Source organism: Corapipo altera, unplaced genomic scaffold (genome assembly GCF_003945725.1).
Source record: "Corapipo altera isolate COAL_440 unplaced genomic scaffold, ASM394572v1 2b, whole genome shotgun sequence".
NCBI lineage: Eukaryota > Metazoa > Chordata > Aves > Passeriformes > Pipridae > Corapipo > Corapipo altera.
The window spans coordinates 26,895,679-26,916,585 of record NW_020884874.1 but is presented as its reverse complement, the minus strand read 5'-3'; the positions used below and the strand labels follow the sequence as shown (position 1 = coordinate 26,916,585).

At 37.8% G+C, this 20,907-nt stretch overlaps 1 protein-coding gene across 5 annotated transcripts in view; it reads right to left on the bottom strand.

Moving 5' to 3' along the window:
* RGS17 (regulator of G protein signaling 17) overlaps nucleotides 1-20,907 on the bottom strand; it is a 74,386-nt gene that overhangs the window by 10,860 nt on the left and 42,619 nt on the right. For all 5 annotated transcript variants that reach the window (XM_027633870.1, XM_027633866.1, XM_027633869.1 and 2 more), the window contains exon 2: nucleotides 20,281-20,424. In XM_027633870.1, the coding sequence (XP_027489671.1) occupies nucleotides 20,281-20,399 (119 nt within the window). In that variant the 5' untranslated portion in view covers nucleotides 20,400-20,424. The remainder of the gene's footprint in view (nucleotides 1-20,280; nucleotides 20,425-20,907) is intronic.

The window sequence follows — 20,907 nt, the reverse complement described above, 5'->3', positions numbered from 1 at the left end:
GGGAGAAGCAGGGAAGGCACAAAGCTGCTCTCTCTCCCTGCCTCCTTCCCTCCTTTGCAGTCCACAGGTAGAGCAGCATTTATCTTCTCTGCTGGGTGCAGAGAACTGAATGTCCTTTAGTTCCATGGAAGAATAACACCACGGAAGGAGGAAACAGCTTGTGTACATTGCAAATGTAACAGGGTGTTCACCTAAGTCTGCCTAAAAGAGAATGAAGCTACTTGTTTTCCTTCACCACATGAGCAGCAGCTAATCTGTACTGATATAATTTACTTGTCAGGCAGTAGATGTCCAAGGATGTGGAGTCTTACTGGAAGTAGAAAGTGACTCATCTGAGAGCAGTCAGTCTACACTGGTAATTTAATTTATTGTCTGAGATCAAGTACTGTTTGTTTTGCTCACACAAAGCCTTTGCTAGACTTAGGAAAACTATCATGAGTTGATGAAGGGGAAGCAGTGAAGTAGTGAGTGGTGAGGAAAACGGACAAGAAAGCCATGTTAACTTCACTGCACTTTTTTTTTTTTTAATCAACGGGGTAACAGATAGGCATTATGCATTTTGATTTTCTACAAAACTACGTCTCAATAAAAAGTTCAGATGGTGGGTCTGGAACATAGTGTACCACTTTTCTGGTATCTAAACCAGAGTGACAATATAAGATACACGCTTGGCACTGATTCCTTCATCTTAGCATTCATATGTGGAGTTTAATGGCTAAATTTAGTCAGAGCTGCAAAATAGGGAAGACTCTACAGACAGAAGTGTTATACTGGGTTGGAACACTTTCTCACGTTTGGGTATTGCATTAAAAACTGTGCTAAATTCATAATGCATCTTGGCCTAAATTCTGCATTATGTTTCCAGTGACAACCACTAGCACTACATTTCAACTTTTATTTATCTACATCTGTCAAGGTAGATCCATTCCACTAGATACATTACTTTTGATATGTTTTTCCTGTGAATGAAACCATCATTTTTATACAGAAGTACATTCAATTCAGACATGTTCTGTTTTCACTCAAGGAACTGGTTCATATTCTCTTAGAAAAAAAAAATTAAATATTTACACATTTGTGACTGCAAAGCTAACTTGAATGCAGGCTTTAAATAACTGATCACAATAACAGACTGCTACCTTTTAACTCAAAATGACTACACTGCACTGCTCTTTCCTGTGTTGCTATCTTTAGCTAGAAATACACTGTCTGTTCACATTTCTCTGTGGAATTTAAGCAGTCCACAGCAGAAAAGGCATCTTGCATACCTGATGTCCCTGATGCCTTAATCCATCATTGAAGCTAGCTGAAGAATTATGCTGTATAGTGGAAAACTAAACAGACTAAAAGTAACAGGCTAAAGATTAACAAAATGATCTTACTTAGTTAAGGCTTATAAAAAATACCTTATAAAAAATAGTTAGATGAAATGGAAGTGTTCTAGAGAGACATCTGATGTAAATTAACATCTATGATGCTACTATTATTTATTAGTTGGAATACACCCAGCAGATATCTTTAAAATTTAGAGATGCAAATCGATAGCACACATGATAAAAGCCCTAATGCCTGAAAAAGAGAGAGTTTGGGATGTCTAATGACAGAGTTTAAATGGCAAGCATAGCACGTGTTTGTTTTCTGTTCCTGTGGAAGGTTTGTTCTGCCCACTTGTATGCTGATTTTATTGCTCTGGAGAGTACAGTTAAAAGTACTTCAGTGGCCTGAGCTTGATGTACCTTTCAAATATATCTCGGGTTCCTGACTGCTACAAACCCAATAAGTTTCTTTAACTACTGCAACACTATTATTATGAGAAATTTCTGTTTGGAGTCAGTGTATTTCCATTTTGCAACTTCACACACTTTATAAGTAAAAATTTTAATGATCAGGGACTACTTGAAGAAGTATACAAATTGAATAAATGAACACAAATAAGGTTAAACTGGTCCAGGTTCCTAGCTGATGTGTTTTTGGAGGAAATACTGGGATTCAGAAAACCAATCTTTATTTATTTAGCTGCTATTATTTGGCGGTTAATATTCACGTTCAGCAATTAAATAATTGTTCTGTTGTGTAATTACTTAGCTAAACCAGTATTGCTGCACCCTGGTGCATGAGAAGGTAAAAAAGCAAAGCTAATTGGAAAAATCATCAGGAGAGTTGAACTAATTTAAGAGCAAACATCTCACTGACTCTTCCTCCAGGTGTTTCCATCTGGTGGTTTTAGTTTTTTTGTAAGTCGCATCCCTACTGCTGCATTTGTCTTCTACTCCCATTAAGAAATTGAAAGTAATTTAGAACTTGGACCTGATCTTTCATTCTCTGTATATCCAGTAAACAAATTGTATTTAATTGCTTCCCAAGGGCCAGGTTCTTATGTATTATTAGCCTAAATCTGGTGAATCAGTGAAACGACTGTTATCAGTATGGCAAGAAAACCATGCCGTTGTGACAGGTGCCAAGATTAATCTGCTCATGCGTGGCTGACACCAGTTACTACTCACTCAGGTATTTTCTCAGTTCTGTGTATCATTTGCAGTATATCACCTCAGTATTTTGCAATTATGTCTGGCATTGAAGACAATGTGACGATTAAAAGATGTTGCATTAGTGGTGGTTTTTATTGCTGTCATGAAAATAAGGAGTAGAAATCAAACTGGGACACTGTGAACTAGTTTGGTAGGCTATTGGGTGGTCATTCAGGAGATCTGTGCTCAGTTTCTACTTCCTGGTTGAAGTTTGTAGATGCTAGGCTCTGCTCGGCAGTGACTGCATTTGAGGCTGAACCTGTGTATGTCACTTAGTAGGGCCATGAGCCTTCAAGCCACCACTGTAACACAAAAACCATCCTTATTCCAGCCTAAAGGCCACATTAAGTCAATTGCACATACAATCTAAAGGCAGAATTTAGTTTTCAGGTGAAAATCAATATTCAGTTAAGATTCTCTGGGTAACAGATGTTCTGACATGTTTCCTTCACTGATCTACCCTTTGAAAGAATATGTCTCATGGCACCACACTTCACCCTATCCTACTCCTAGGAATTTTTATAATCATCAGATCAAGAGACACAATATTTTTAATTTTCTTAAAAAAACCCCCCACAACTCTCCCCACCAAAAAATCCCAAGATTTAATTGTGATTTTAAAATTCCACTGGGTAGGTGATGTAAAATGACCATTCCCCAAAAGTGTTGACAAACACAAGTCAAATTTACCAAACAGATTCAGATAGGAAATAATTTTTCATGACTGTTTGGAGGAGGAAAATCTTTTAAACAAACATTACTGCACATGAAAACAAGAACATATGATTAGTGCATTCTCCTGAAGTATGGCGAAAGTGTTTTTGAAAACTCCAAGACAAAGATGGGTAACAACCCTTCATCTTTCACCAGCTGGGTAAATACCTTCACTCTTCCATTCAAAGTGGCGGTGCTCTTGCTGATCTCCATGCTCTCTGATTCCTTTATTTTTATTACAAGTGACTGTCTTAAAACATGATTTATGAACAGAAACCTATTTTTTCTGGGTCAAATTCAGATGCAGAAAAAGCGCATGCTAGTATCTTTTTCATTTTTGATTGTGGTCCAATCTGATCAGATTGTTTTTAATACTGCGTTCAACAGTCAGTCATTGAAAAATCAATTGTTTGCACAGTTCTATTCAGAAGCTCACTCCTATATGCTGAAGCATGCTCTGGTAGATGTCAGAGATAGGTGTGGCCCCCATATCCCATATGACAATGCAAAATACAACTATACTGGCACTGTTTAATTTCTTTTATGAAAACTTATTTATTTTACGACTCAAAGTTATTTTCTGATGCCTTTTTTTTTTCTGACAGATGAAATATTTGAACCTGATGTCAATGAATACTAGTTAGGGCTGTGTTTGTTTGTTTGTTTATTAACAGAGGAGAATGATGATTTTGCTATACTGTGCAAAGCAATAACATTGAAAATAACTACAATATTATTTTGATCCATTCATAAAGAACAATACAGCTATGGTAATCTCAAATCACTTTGAGTCTAGTCAGTAATGCTGTCTACTATCTCCCTTTTAATGTCACAAAAATAGGTATCCATGAGAATGAAATGTTACATGAACAATATTATCCAAGGATAACGTTTTGGGTTTTTTTGTAACCTGAGTAGAGGGTAAAAGACCTGCTTCTATCAAAGCTAGGAAAAGAATTAACTTTTTTTGTTACAGATATAATAATATCCAGAATAAAATGAATACTATCCACAATAATTATTATGAGAAAAACTAGAGCTAGAATCATTATTTTTATGAAGAAGCGATGCCTTGTACTAGACATTTTCATAGGCTCAGGAAAAACTTGCACTATATCTTTCAGGGCCCTGGCTGTATCAGAGGGAAAGAGGATGCATCTCTTATCTGACCTCAGAGAATTCAAGTCCTTGTAAGAATAACAGGACAGACTAAAGCTCTACAACTGTTGTAATAATATCAGTATATGCAAAATATAGAAATGCAGAGCAAACTTCAGCCAAATCTGTGCTATTACATGAATTCTAGAGTGGAGATTTGGGTAGACTCCTGGCTGTCTGCAAGACAAACCTAAGTGATGTGCAGTTCATCCACAGAAAGATGTGAAACAGTAAGAATTGCAAACTTGGTATTGTCATATGTCTGCACTGGTAGTCTATGAGAGACTTTGGAGGGAAAAGGTGGTCAAGAGCCTTTGGAATCACTTACTTGATTGGAAATGGATTGGAACCTGGTTAACTCAGTTAGCTGAACATAATAATTTTTGTTACAAAGAAGAAACAAAGATCAAAAAAATGTGAAGGATTTTTTTGTTGTTGTTAGTGTCCATTCTAGTTTTTTAAGAAGATATGATTTTCAGATCTTTACTGGATTCAGTACAGAAATGTAGGATGTAAAATTTTATACTGAAAATGAGTTAGAATTTTAATGAAAAATAGCAACATCCTACTCTGAGTAAAAAATTGTCTTGTGCTTAAATCTAAATGATGGAGATTGTGTTTAGCAGACTGACATAGGAAAGCAGTCTGTTGAGGGAAAGCCAACAATTACCATAAGGTTATAATCAGCCTACTTGGCAGTGTCTACTGAAACTATAAACTCCTTTCAAAAAGTCCAGGTACCTGTGGTGCTAAGTCTCCTGCATGCCAGAGTTACATTTGCCTTAGGTGCTAAGATGGTGCAAGAGGCATGTATAATCCAAATTGTTTTTAAGAGAAAAAAACAAACAAACCTGGACTCAGTTGTTTTAGTGTGAAAAAAATTGTTTGCAAGGAGAATTTATAAACTTGACATCTGATTCTGCAAATCTTACCTCATGTAACTAAAAACCTCAAACAATTTTTTTTTTTTTTTAATAATGCAAGTATTTGCAAGTTTACCATCCTGGAGGTTTTGTATTACAACTAAAACCTCTCCAGTATTTCAAAGCTTCAGGTGAGGGAAGGAATGCAGAATCACAAACCTCCTAGCTTTTCATTCAGCTTACACTTTGGTCTCATTACTTTGACCTGTAACTATAGAGACTGCCATGATAAGTGGCTTTTTTTTTTTCCCTCACAGGTTACAAAAAGTAAGATAAAATGAAATAAATGATAAAAACAAATGCTTTGTATCTTCCAATGGCTGGAAACCATACAATTTCTTCCTTTCCAATTTTTCTTGGTGGTATTTTCCTCCTTGATTCAGTTTGCTATGTTGTATTGTGGTGTAGTTCGTATTTTTTTCCCTGTTTTCCATCTCTTTGTTTGAAGAGCATACAGCTGAGAAACAGTCTGCAAGAGACAGTTCAGCACTTGTATGTGCTGTGAACACAAGGGAAAAGCTTAGTGTCTGCTCAGGATCCAGTAACAGTAAATGCAGGCAGACTTCTGGCTCCCATGTGCACATTTCTGCACACCATAACTTCTGTGAGCAAAGAAGGAGCTCACAACGTAAATTTTCTGGTCTGATTTTTGCTACCCAGGATGGATGCAGAAGCTGTTTCACAGGCACTTCCACTGGGGTTTTATGGAGAATATTGCTGACTGGAACTGAGTTTCTGTTTTGCACAAATTTGACAGTTAAAATTAATTTACTTCTAAATTGGATTTCTAACAAAACAGCATTTGTGGAAAAGTTTAATGAAGTTAATGAAATTTCATAAGTTTTGATGGTTTTAAAAATAATTATCATTACATTTTAAAATTAAATAATCCATTGTCTTGGTTTTATTCATTGTTAGTTACCATTATTCTAACTAGTCTTTTGTGAGTAATTCTAGTTAGGGTAATAAAATAATAGCTTTAAATGAAATATTGTGCTTAACTTTAAGAAGCTCTTTAGAAAAAATACATTTTGTCATAGGAGATGTTTTTTTCCAGTAGGCTTTCTAATCAGAAGGAAAGAGATTTTCTGTTAAGAAAACAGCTCATTGGAAAATCCAGCAACAACAATTCTTAACTTCATGATATGTATTTATTAGAGCCTCATCTGTCAGAGTCCTGCAAACAGCACCTCCACCTTTCACTCAGAATGACATTTACACTAAGAACTGCGGAGAGAAGCATGAAAAGGAACGCCTTACACATAAAAATCCTAAAGCACAGCAAAAACTGCATTTGTTTTTTGTATTTGAAGTATACTTACTTCCCTAAAACAGTCTTGAGATTTCTAGAAGAGTAGCGTTGATGGTATGGCTGTGGAGTATGTGGACACTTGAATAAAGAGATGCAGTCACACTTCTTGTGCCTACACACAAGTATCTTGGCCTGTTCACTGCTGTATTTCTGACACCAGTGCTGTACCAGCAACCCAGGAGCGACTGAAAGAATCACTGCCAATTCTCCTGTCTTTGTTCTATAGTGCTCCTCTTGCAGTGCTATTTAGAGTTTTCTGTTGAAGGAATAGCTTTTATCCTGTGAGATATTTAAGTGCTTAGAAGGAAATACACTTAAAAATACTGTGGATGAATGGGGACCTTCCTTTCTTCTTTGTGAAAACTTGGACTAAGTTCTGCGAGTACTTTTTTTCAAAGGTTTATGATAAGGCCAGCTCATCCATGTTCAGAGTTGTGAACTCCTCCATGAAAAATAAGAAACTACTCAGTTCACGAGAGATTGTATCTTTCTGCCATACTCTGAAGGTGGGGGAGAGTGGCTTCAATTTCTTTCTGCTTTTCTATTGTGGTGCTTTCTTACTACTGTGTTGGATTCAGCGTAATTGGTCAGTCATTACAGATTCAACTATAAGCCATAAAAGAAAAAGGAGATTGGTGGAAATAAGGTTTAAGATATCTGGAGCACCTCAGACTATTAAGGTCTAGTCAGTTAAGATGTTTAGCTCTGTCCTGATAGTCTTATGTTGTGCTAGTCCTCAGCTTGAGAATTGAACCCAAGTGATCTACTGCTTAAGAGTATAATCATCTCTCTGTTAATGGGAAGTCTTGACCAAGATTTTGGAGTTTATGTAAGATCATTATGTAAGGTTATTAAATTGCATCCCACATGCCACCATGAAGGTAGATCATCCTTACTGAAATATGAATGCTAAACTAAGTCATAGAGGGATGTGCTTGGTAAAGCATGTACTTAAAAAGGTTTTAGCAAATCTGCAGTGTTTCACTCTCTTCCCTTTCCTGTGTATTTAATGATTTAAAATAGACTAGATCTAAAATCTGGTAACCTTTCTCTTCATAAGGGACAATCAGATTAACAGTCTCTTTCTAAAGCCATGAAGTTATATTCTCCTGCTGTATTTTCCATAAAAGTTGAATTCAGCATATGTTTGGCAGACAAGTTGTCAAATTTGTCCAAACACTACATTTTCCTTTGGGACGTCATGAATAATTAGAAAGCAAAGCCTTGTTGAATCAAAAATCCACAAGTCAATACATCTTCCATCGTAGATTGCTACTTGCAATGTGACCTTTGATGTATATTTTATACTGATTCTTTCTTCTTTTAGAACGTGTTTAGAAGTGTATTCATAGTAGAAAAGCTAACCTGCTGGAAAGCCCTTGAGAAAAGCAACATTCTTCTAAGATGCCCACAGATATATCCAGAACTGTTTTGCAAACATTTAAGATCTGAATTCAGTCTTTGCCAAGCTGAACACAGAATCACACAAATACAGAATCACAGAATGACTGGGGTTGGAAGGGACAGAGGAGGTCATTTTGTCCACACTGCGCCCACATGCCCCTGTCCCACTCAAGGCAGAGCCACCTGGAGAAGGCTGCCTGGGATTGTATCCAGATAGCTTTTGAATATCTCCAAGGATGGAGAGTCCACAGCCTCTCTGGGCAACCTGTGATGGTACTCACTAACCTTCTGTGCTGGTTTTCAGGCAGGATAGATTTAAATTTTCCACAGTAGCTGTGAGGGGGTACAGCCTGGAGCCGGGGGGGGCATATCTAGGTTGTTATTCTATACCGCTCACATCATCTTCAGGGGGCAGAAGTAAGAACTCTCGCATCTGGGAAGAAGGTGGGTGTGGCTGCCAGTCCTGGGCAAGGGTGGTGGGTGTAGAGTCCATCTGCCACTGTTCATTTTCTTGGCTTAGTGAGCATTTTCCATGTAAATCATCCTCTCTTTTGTACACTGTTGTTATTAGTGTTGTTGCTGTTACTGTTTGTTTTCTTTCCTCATTGGTGTTTCCAGTAAATTGTTCTTATATCAACCCATAATCTCTGCCTTTGGTATCTCCCATGGGAGCGGGGAGGAGAGCAGTTTGTGGTTTTCTTTTTAGTGGAAGTACTAAACTGAGGAATACCACTCCTAAGCCAGGATATCTTCACAGTTACAAAAGTGTTTCCTGATGTTCAGAGGGAACCTCCTGTGTGACAGCTTGTGCCCCTTGCCCCTAGTCCTGTCACTGGGCACCACTGAAAAGAGCCTGGCTCCATCTTCTTTGCTCACTCCCTTCTGGTGTTTATACATATTGATAAGACCTCCTGAGCCTTCTTTTCTCCAGATGGAACAGTGTCAGCTCTCTCAGCCTTTTCTCAGAGGACAGGTGCTCCAGTCCCTCAATCATTTTAGGGGCTCTTTGCTGTACTCTTCCAGCATATCCAGGACTCTTGCAATGAAGAGTGCAGAACTGGACATAGTGCTCCAGGAGCCACTAGTACCATAAGCACCACATTTACTGCAATTATATTTAAAAAGAGATTGTAATTGAGGAATATTTGGGGGAGGCTACTTAAAAAATGCAATTATATTTACATTAAAGGATGACTCAAGGGTGAAGGAGAGAACTGCAGTCTCAAGGTCAACGCAGGCTAAACGTTATGTGAAAGGAGACTTTTAATGGGCAGCTTTGCTGAACTTGTTTTCTTCCTCTGTTCTTGTGCAACTGATTTCAACTACCTGGCTACAGATATTGCAGCTCAGCAGGCGTTCAGAGGCAGATGGAAATTACCAGTGTGTACTGTACTTGAACTTCTGAAATAAAGGACAGTATCTCCCTCAAACTTAGACTACCACTGATCAAAAGTTGTAACTGTTCAAGAGTGGAAGGAAATAGTGATTTAAAGCAATCTGGCTTTCCTAAGCTCTTTCTTGCCTGTATCTTGTTTTTCTGAAAATCTGTAAGAAAATACACTTTTTGCTGGATTCTACTTTAAAGAGATTATACTGCTTTTACATAATGATAGCCACAACAGAAGCAATTACAACTTTTAGAAACTTTTAATCCTTTCTAAGCTATTTTTTTTGAGATTTTTGTTCTAAGATGTGGAATGTAATTTCTGTATAGGTAAGAAATTCATGGGTTGCCAAAGTTTGCTTGCCAATGATTTCTAGGTACTCTAGCTTTGTTTCATTACTATAGAGTTGGTTTCTTCTTTAGGTAATATGCAACTCAAGGATGTATTTCTCTTGTCAGGTCACCTAACAGATCACTAGTCTGGCTGCCATCTTCATTCCTTCATTTAGAATAATATTACCATTCATATTCCATCTTGTATGATGAATACATTTAATTACTAGACACTCTGCAGCGTCCTTACTCCTGGCTACAGCTATTTTGCAAGCAATTCCTTCACATATTTGAGACAATTAAAAGTGGCAGTTCTGTAGTGTTCAAAGAAACGTAAATTGTATTCCTTGAAAGGGTAGCTAGATGAATAAAAGCCCTCCAAATCACTAGCAAGCAAGCCTAATGGTATCAATTAATTCTCATAAATGAGCCTAGTCTCAGTTTCTGTAGTGGCTTTTTTTATTATTCTTAATTTTCAGAAATCAAAATAGCAGCAACAGTAAAGAAGTGAGCCTGCATAGGGTCATTCCTTTGATTCCGCAGAATTGGATGTAGTTTCCAAATGGGAAGAGATGCCTGGAAACATTCATACTAAATTCACATTTTTCTTTTTCATAAGGTGTTTTGAAGTTCTCCAGTTAAAGAGCATTTTAGGAATTTGTAAAGGATAATTCCTACCATGATGTTTATGAACACTATATTTCGTGAAATTAGCCTGGAGCGAACTAGTTTATGCTTACCCACATCACAGTCAAGTAAAATGGGGAATCTTCCACTTAACATTTGTCCAGATGACAAACAGGTTTGAGAACCTCTGTGCCAGTCTGTGTATTACAGATATCTGTTTTGTTGGTGCTCGTTTCTAGACTTTCTGTCAGACAAGGCCCTCAGCTGGGAAGCACTTTCAACATGGATAGCAACAAGAACTGAAGATATACATTCCTTCATAACGGGTGCTCAGCATCTGCCAGTATCAGGCCTTCAATCAGGTACTTCAGAAGAACCAGTTGACATCTAGACAAATATAAGTGCTATGGAATTATTAAGGGTGACTAGACAAGACTCGTACGTCCTTTGCCTTTCTGCCTTGCATAACGAACGTCTGACCCACTTTTCTAGTGAGAGGATCTCCACCTTGTAAGTGTTACCTACTAGGGGTCCAGACTCATTTCCATGAAGCATTCTCTCATTTTTTCTCTTACAAGCAGCAGACATTTATTCCTCTTTTAACTGACAATTTAAACCGATTTGGAATTATACGTGGTTAAAAAATAAACCAAAGTAAAATGGAAATTCTGCTGCTAACAGACTTTAGTAGCCTAATTTTTTTCACATTTGTTTTGGAACTACAAACTGCATTTATTCTTGCAGATAAAATGGTCTGGGAGAATTTTCTGGTCCTGAGGTTGACTGGCACCATGTAGCTAGTCCATGAAAGCCCACACCCAAAATCCAGGCTTTCTGCACCTGCAAGAGGCCATTGCCTGAGACTGTGCACTTTGGCAATGGCCAAATTTCTGCCAGGGAGTTAACATTTGCTAACAATTTAACTGTACAGGCTGACTGCAGCCCATATTAGACCCTTGCCATGCTTAATTTACTGGTATAGACACAGCCAGTGTGCTTCATTTGGATAAGGGTATTTTGTTGTTGTTTTTGCATATGAAATATTTAAGATTTTATTATTCCACAATGAATAAAGTTCAGAGGCTTTTCAAGGCCACCTAGGCACCTTTAAAATGTCGCCATCTATCAACATGCCTAACTTCAGCTTATATTTTGATCTCAGACCCATTTTGACCTTTCACATACTTCTCCATTTCTGCAGTTTTCCATGGACTCCTGAGTTAATGCATCTTTGTGTAAATATCCAATTGCAAATTTGTAATAAGGAAACACAAAACCAGCCTAAACCCTATCAGGGGAGATTTCAAGGGCTCCAAACTCCTAATATCTGAAAATCACAGCATAAGCTGGACACAGGCATTCTCAGCACTCCCGATTTTTTTGGGTTTTTTTCTTTTTTTTCCACAGCAACAGTCAAGCTGTGTGCTGGTGACAGATAATCTGTCATGACATTATGAATCTTCCTTCAGCCACTGTTCCACAGACACCAAGCTGAATAGCATTTTGGCATAGGCAGGTGGGAAATTGGTATGAGGGGTGAGGGAGAGCCAAGATGCTGATGCTCTGAAGCAATCCATCTCTTAAACAGCCTCAGAGGAGGCACCAAGCAGCTTGTCCCTGGTGGAAGTGATTCTGCCACTGCTTTCTCTCCCTCTAGTCTCCTCAAGAGCAGCTGTCCCTGAATACACTCTTGTGTGCTGTGCCAGGACAGAATCAAAATCCTTTTCTAAAGTTAACTAGATTTAGCCTGCTATCTCCTTCTAAGGAGCTACTGTCAGTATCTTTTGCACCACTGAGTTAGAATGAGCCTTGTGTAATCCCAAATCCCCTCTGAGTATGTATTTATTCTTCAATTTAGGAGGATTGCAGTTCTGGATTTTTTTTTCACTGTAATTTTTTTTACAGAATTGTTTGCTTGAAATAGGACTATTTTCTGCAGTTAGACTGATGAGGTTTTTGTATCTTAGTGGTATTACACACAAAAGAATCTATGCATTTCATTTGTAAATCTTCAGAAACATTTATTTAAAATTTGCTAATCTATTATGTTTACAATCTACTCATTCTCTAACCTGCCTGTGTTATCACAGATGGGTAAAAATGTCAGTAAATACATGAGCCTCCATCTGTTCCTCAAAGTGAAATGAACTTTCCAAGTTTAAATTATTAAGAACAAAATCCTGATACTATGAAAGCTTGGCCCAGAAAGCCCAGGCCTGGTTTTGATGTTAATGAGGATTCTACCACTGCTTTGTGACCACCGTTAACAGACCAGCTGCATAAGAAACTGTTGCTCTGCTCTTTGCATTAGCCTTCTATTTTTATTATTTTATTATGGGGAGGAACAAGTTTACCTTATACCTTTGAAAATAGAAACATTTATGAGTTTACATGGAGTTAGACTCAGTTTATGGTGTTAAGGTTTTTCAAACGAGGGTTCTTGGCTGGAAATTAATTTAAAGTTAATTATATATGCTGAACATCTGTGTAGTGTCTTGTGCATCTCTGTGCTTCCACCATGATTTCACAGCAAATCAGCAGCGCCTTAGTGACTAGCCCTTTGCATCACTTGCCAAAATAAATGCAGTGTGTAGCTTACAGCTTTCTCCTAGAGATTTTGATTTACTTTGCATGTCCTGCAAAGCAATGGCCTGCACCAAAGCTGCTTTTGCACAGCAAATGGCCTGTGGAAACCCCTTGCTGCTGTGGGAGCTGGTGGCTCACAGTTCTTGCCCCTGCTCCAAGCCTGTGCAAGAGCTTGTGCTTCCATAGGAATTTGGAGGTAGGTGACAGGAGGCTGAAAAGAAAGGAGGAAGATATAAGGTGGTTCATGAGCTTGGATATAGGGATTTCTTGGCTGCTTTTTGATAAGGGGAGGTGAGATATATTTGATTAATTTAGAACAGCGACCAAGGCAGGCTCTCATGAGATTTAACAGGTTAACTTTAAGTTTCCTTCAGTTGTTTTTACATTAAATTTTATTTTCTATAAATTTTATTTCAAAAGTCCTTTTGGTTTGCCAGGAACATTGTTTTCCTGCATTCATATCTTACTCCTTGGAAGCAGATGAAAGAAAATTATTAGTTTGCAGCAGTTAGTATACCTGTGAGCTCATCTAGCATACCTTTACACCTTGTGTCATCATTTATGTAGAAGATATGTGCTTCCCCTCTTTTGAAAGGTAGCGTGTCACATCTGCTTCACAGGGAGGTGCAGGAAGTGGTCAAAGCTGCCTTTACTCACCACTTCTGGAGCTCTGGGATAAGCTGCATGTTGACTCATATACGAGGTATATTTGTGTTCTGGCTCAAGGAGAGAAGATTTCCAGGAATTATTAGGCTAACACTGACAATCTGGCCCAGTGTCACAGAAGGGCACAAGCCCAGAGGTTGGCAAGTCAGGCTGTGATGCCCTTGAAGAGTTGTGTAAACAAGCATGCACAGAGCCACCTGTTCCCAGCCTGCCCTGAGAACCTAAACTTCCATAAATTGCCAACAAAATCACTTGCCCTGTCTTAATTGTAAAGAAGAATGAGCCTATTAAATATCATACACATTAGGAAGACATGCTTCTCTGCTATGATTTCTTTTTCACTTTATAGATCATCCTTTTCTTTTGCTTGAAAGGGAAAAGAACTCCTTTACTTGGGTATTATTTAATAAGTACTATTAACTTACAGAAGTATGAAAAAAATACTGGAGAACCTATTCATTTTTAGAGTGTCTTCTGCTTATTTTTCCAAATGCTGAGAATTTCAATTTTTTATTTTAAGTAGCCCATTGAGATGTCCATTTCTGAGGACTAAGTGTTTAGATCCTTAGCCCATACTTCACCCCATGGTGTATTCCAGTGACAAGAAGAATGTCTGCCAGCTTTCTCTCATGGACTCATCACTGAGGATACGTGGACTTAAAGACAAGGTGATTTAAGACTGATTTTCAGGAATATCACGTTTAGTAGCTTGTGTGACAGGTCAGATAACAGATTTTATCCAGCTTTAAATACTACCGATTGGATGAACTGGTTCTCCTTTCTTAAGAAAGCACCTGTGCTGCCCATCACACTGTGATAATGGAGATGATACTGTCCCATAGACACACAAAGCATGAGTTCCTGTGCTAGCTAAGCCTACTGTACCTCAGAATAAATTATTCTCCAGGAAGGAGTGGGAGTGTTTTCATCTTTGACCTCTGGAACAGCAAATGATAAAAATATAAAGATGTCTTGAGAATTTTTAAAGTATAAAAAGGCTCAGAATGGAACATCTTTTCCCATTAAATATTTTTTAAAATATCATCTATTTCAATAAAATAGAGTACAGTAGCCTACACTTCGGTATTCAGCACTAGAGTACAATAATTCTTCATGCACTTTTCCACACTTGATTTTTCTCAGGTGTGATGTTTTGAAAAAGTAAAACACAGAGAATTGAGTACCTCTGTTTCAGATGTGTTGTCCTATGTGTTCAGGGAGGAAAAGAAGAATTAAAAATAAAATTAAAACCCATAATATATTTTTCAAAATCAGCACTTTTGTTTCAAAGATAAGGATTTTGTTTTCTTGTTAAAAGCTTAAACAAAATCCGTATCCTTCTTCCCATGCCTGTCTGCAGCAGAACTTTTAGATAGAAGCAGACTAGAGGTGGGCTGGTACAAAAAGTCAGCCAGGCTCCAGCATTTTGTTATTCACATATTTCAGAATATGTGGCTATAATTCACTGCATTAAATTGTTTTTTTTTTCCCATAATTTCTTTGCCTCCCTCTCCCCCAAACTTTCTACCATAGTTAAATAAGATAAAGCAGCCATGACTATGGCCCCCAGAGATTATCTTGTTTAGACTCATGCAAAGCTTAAACACAATTTTTTGATAGCAAACTAACATTGAATATGCCAGGAAAAATTTATTCCTCTGAAAGTACTAGAGAGGTGGGAAGTGCAAAAATAAAAAGGGGGGGGGGGGGGCTTGTTGTTTTTTTTTTTTTCATTTAGAATACCATGCACACTCTGTTTGTTATCAGTAAGATAACGTTGTAGAGAAAAGAATTAATGTAATTTAAACCTTTCCTTAGAACTGTTTCTGTCATCTCATATTCATGGCACCAGCGACAGAAACATCTTCTAGTAGGCCCAAGTAAATTGCTAAACCCATGCAAGGAAAATGTTCCTGTTAATAAAGAAAAATATTTGTGTAAGGAGGTCATCAGGAAGAAGTTTCAGACATAACTCACAGCAGTCATAGACAAGTTATAAGAACTGGAGGAGAGAGGTTTCTTGCCAAGAGTAAGTCTTGTTCATTGCAAGATGGTACATACCTTATCTTCCCTAGCATCTCTTGTATATGTTAAACTCTCTTCCACAAGTCTTAAGCAGTTGTTTTAATGGTTCCCTTTCAGGTAAAGGCTCACTCATTTAAATCAAGCTACAAGGAAAGTTAAGCGAACATCTTCACTTATCCCCTGGAAGCCTTTTCATGTCCCCCAGACTGCCATACTGCTAAGGTCTCTTGCAGGGTAGATGTTAGATCCCTTGTGAGCCTTCTGTGTATAGTAAAAGCAGAGGGATTATTTGGCATCAGTGTCCCACCGTTTTCAGACTCACTGAGGACCTTATGAAAGGAAGAAAGGATAAAAAGATATGTCTCCTGCTTTGGGTGGGAGACAAAGGAGGAAGCAATATAAATTTGGCAGAAAAGCCAACCTCCTTGTGCTAGCATCTGGAGAGTTTTTTGAAGAATGTGATTTACAATTGTTTGCAAGAGAACAACTGGCTTCATGTCTGCTCAGGAAGCTGGAGTAATGGATTGTTAAATAAGGTTGGGGAGGTGAAATAGCAGGCTTACTACTCTTACCTTGCTAAGCTGAGCTCAAAACTATAAAGTCACAGTTCTAAATACACTCTGGAGCAACTCTCTGGAGAAAGTATAATTGAGGAAATTATAAACTGTCACGTTAGGAATCTTACTGCAAATTTTGCAACTCTTAGGCTACTCAAGTCTTTGAAACTATACCTAGTAAGGAAGCACTCTCTTCTGTCCTCCATTGGAATGGAGTTTTGCAGAAAATTAAGACATGGGATTAGATTCAGTCCAGGACCTTGGCTACCTGACTGGTACTTAACTGTTAGCTGCTTTAATGAGGAAGTCTTCCTGAAGTAAGTGCCTAAGGTCTACATTTGGTCACTGAAGAGAGGAAGGTCCTATAGAAGATCTTCACAAGGATATATTATCTGCTTCTGGTGTAAGTGGACAAGTTTTTCCTGCTGGGAACTTCTGAAGCACTTTATTTTCTCCACTGAGGAGGACTGCTTCCTTCACTACTGATGCTCAGAAATAAGTTCAGAACTTAAGCTAGCTGGGCAATGTCCTGAGCATACCTATTAAAATAAAATGGCCATCTTAATAATCCTGTTTATCTCCATCTTTTCCAGTCTGAGCAAACCTTGGTAATCAGTCTTGCTTTGTCCTTGTAAACTGAGCAATTTGCTGTCCTAACAATTATCAGTGCCAATAGATGTACCGGGTCTGGCTGGGATGGAGTTAATTTCCTTCATAGCAATCCATATGATGCTATGTTTAGGATTTGTGACCAAAACAGTTGGTAATACATCAATGTTTTAGTGGCTACTGGGCTGTGCTTGCACAGTGCTAAGGTTTTCTCAGTTTCTCATATTGCCTTGACAGCGAGCAGGCTGGGGGTGCACAAGAAGCTGGGAGGGGATGAAGCTGGGACAGCTGACTGCAGCTGACCAAAGGGATATTCCATACCATATGACATTGTGCTCAGCAATGAAATTACATGTAATTACATGCTTTCCCTAGTTCCAGACGTCTTAGTATTTGAGTAATATGAATTTCTCAAGAGATACCTGTCTGGAACTGTTGCTGGATTGATTAGTGATGAAGACAATGCTTTAGCTGTCAAAAATATTTTTAGAACTCTAATGATTTGTGTGGATATATGAACTACTGAACTAACTCTTCAAACAGGAAAAAGTGAAAATTTCTTACTAAAACCTGCACATTTCTATGAATGGTGAGGAAGTTGAGGCAATAAGGGGTTGGTGATGTAAGAGCCATCCTCAGTCACACAGACAGCTGGAAAAGCAGAAGAAAATTCTTCTAATCTTGATATTGACAGTTAAAGCATTCATCACTAGTTATGTAATTACATTAGGTCCAGAGAACTTGTTACAATTGTTGATTAGGATTTCCTATTACAGAGAACTACCCTAGAGAATTAACTACCTAGAATCCTCTATATTTGAGAGAATAATAAAGTTTGCTACATTTTTTTTATTCATTTTGTAGTTTTTAGAGTACACAACTAAGGCAAGAACAGTAATCTGTACTCTACCTGCACAGTTCAAATTTACTAAATGAATTTGGCACTAAACTAATGACTTCATCTCAAGTGAGATTATAAAACATCATACAGCTTTTTTCAAAGTTTTGTCCCATCTCTCCTCTAACAGAGTTTACACTGCCAAATCATAGAAGATACAGCTGAAAAAGTTGTATTACCTTTTCTAGCTTTTTGTTTTTAGTAAATGCAAGTGATGTAACTATCCCCTTTGATCAGTTCTTTGACTTAATTCCAGAAACTAGCTTAAATTGACAGGATTTTTTCCATGCTCAGTTTAATCTACTTTACAAAAAAAAAAAAGCCTTAAACCCTGAAAAACCTGAAAGACAGTAAAAACAATTACTAAAGCAGATGAAGATATATGTCATGTTTTAAATCAGCAATTGCTCTAATTTAGATTTATTATGCATAAGCTGTTCTCCATGCTAAGGAGTGGAGGCACTCCAAGTATCACAAAGCTCATAAAACTTCAAAATATAGTTGTTAAATAAGATTTCTTGAGCTACAGCATGCTTACAAAATAAAATCAGTTGTCTTTGAGTTTTAGAAATTTGACTGATACTTTCATGGCTACTCATATTCTAGTATGCAAGGCAAAAGCCAACCCTAGCTGTACATGCACAATGATGAGCTTTATTTCCATTCAGGAAGGAGATGTAGTCAGGGTGGAAAGTTGTATGAAAACATTATCTCTGGGGTTGTTAAAAAGCAAGCAGAGTGCTCAGAATTAGTAATAACAGTCAAAGGCAAACACAAAACATGGTGCATCCATGTCTTGACTACTGCAAGATCTAGTCACAGATTTCAGACAGGAGACAGGGGAATAGGAAAGATACAGAGAGACATGAGGTAGGTGGGTATATAGGACAGATAATGATAAATCATGGTCTGGGTCAGTTTCTGTATCACAGAGATTAAAATAGAGAAGACTATGAAAGAAAAAAACAGCTGATGGGAGATATGAGAGAGCTCTATAAAATCTTGACCATCCTGGGAACAATTACTCACTGTTGTTCACAATCATAAGAACAAGGAGGCATCAAATGAAAGCAGTATCTAGTAGGGTAAAACAAATAAAAGGGAGTAATACTTCATGGAGTGCACAGGCCTGTTGTAGAATTTATTGCTACAGGAAATCCTAGGTGCCAAAAATTTAGATGAGGTCAAGAAGTTGTTTCTGAAAATGGTTTGACAAATTAATGTAAAAAAGTTCAATCAAGGGCTATAAAGCACACTGGTTAGAAATGAACTCTGGGCCAGAAATTCCCTAAGCTGCAGAGTGCTAGAAGTAGTGAGGAGTTTTGCTGTGGGTAGGTTGAAGACGTGCATGTCTACTTGTTTTATCCTTTCTTTGTGGCATCCAATAAAGGTCACTTCCTGAAATAGGATATTGAGCTAAATGAACCTCTGGCCTGTAAAAGTATCACTAATTTTACATTGTGCCCTTGTCCCACAGCAGAGAGAGTAGCAGCAAAACATTCTCTACTTCCTATTTAATACACTTCCACCTCTTTTGCAATATGGACTGAACTGCAAAGCAACTTAGTGAAAGCATGAGCTCTTTCTCATCCTTGCTCCAAATATCCTCTGCCTCTGGATGAAACTGGAAGTAACAGCCAAGGCAGAAACACCCTGCTACTGCTTCCAGGATGTGGCATCCTGGAAAAAAGCTGTCCCATTTTGTACCTTGTGCATAAATGCTGGTATGTATTTTAAAATATTCTGGGGCAAATAGCCTCAGATTTTAGACTGGGGCCAGATGGCTGATTCAAGTGAAAATAACACAGATACACAGAAGAATGAGCACTACAGAAAAACTGAACTGTCTAGGTAATAGGATGCACAGGCTCTGAACAGTACTGCATGTCTGTAACTTTGCATTTCAATACTGTGTTCAAAAAAGTAAGAAATAAAGACCTGATGCATCTCAAGACACTGAGAATTTAAAGCTATTTCTGAAACTGACTTTAAATTTTTGACATTTCAAGTGAACTCTTTGTTTAAGGGACAAGCAGCCACAATTTTTGAGCCTTTTTTTCCCCGCCACTAAAATTATGCCACACCATTTTAAAGTGGAATTTAAGGCTTGTATTTTCAGATTTATAGAAAATGTATTATTCAATAACTAAGTAGTATAACGGGATACCACATATTCACATTTATGACCATCTCCTTTTTATCCTTCTGAATGCAGAGAACTGCAATATCAAAAGTACAAGCAGAAAAAAATATTTTGATGCAAACTATAAAATATTCAGTATCAAGTCTCTCATTCACACACGGGAATTTTACAACTGAAATTTCCTCATTCACTTATGGTTTAAGTAGGGTAAATATAGCTTGAACTTACTATTCTTTCCTCTTCCCCCTCAGAAGATGTCCAACCAAATTTGGGAATTTTTAAATCAAATTTTTAAGTAAAAAGTTAAGTTGTGCCTCCTCTCCCACAAGTTTGCACGTTCCCAGTGCTTCATACTTTCCATTCTCATTGTTTACCTGTGGTGGATACGGAACCAAATATACTACAGGACATACCATGAACAGCTGCAGCAACAGCACCAACAAAAGCAACATGTGTTGTTGGGCCTTTGGTTTCCAGGTGCTTGAGACACAGCTGATGTTCCTTCATTTTGTGACTGCTGCCTCTTTCTCATTTCAGCTACTTCAGTGCCCAAGTGGCTATAAGAACACAGACATAAGAGATGTACAGAATTACTACAGACCGTCATAAACGACATTCACATTTCTACAGCAATCTCTGATTCAGCTGATTTTTACAGCTCATGGCAACAAAAGCACATGACCATCAACTGAGCTGGCCAAGTAATAGTTCTACTGTGCTAAAGGCAGCTTCCAAAAGACCACATTTTAGTGACACACTTACACTACTGTGTTGTTGAATCACGCCTATTCTTAACGCTTTGGCTGGGCTCAAAGGACTGTTTATTATCACTGTTTTGAACAGCAAGGCACACAGCTTGTGTAGCACTTGGGAAAGACCGAGTTGTTCCTTACCATAAGACTATCACAGCTCTTTCCATTGTACTAAAAATACAGTGGGATGACTTTAAACATGAGCTGGAAACTGATCTTTTTTACTTTTTTACTTCTTTAGTCAGTGCTGGACCAAAGAAATTAATGTAAGTGATATTATATAGGCAC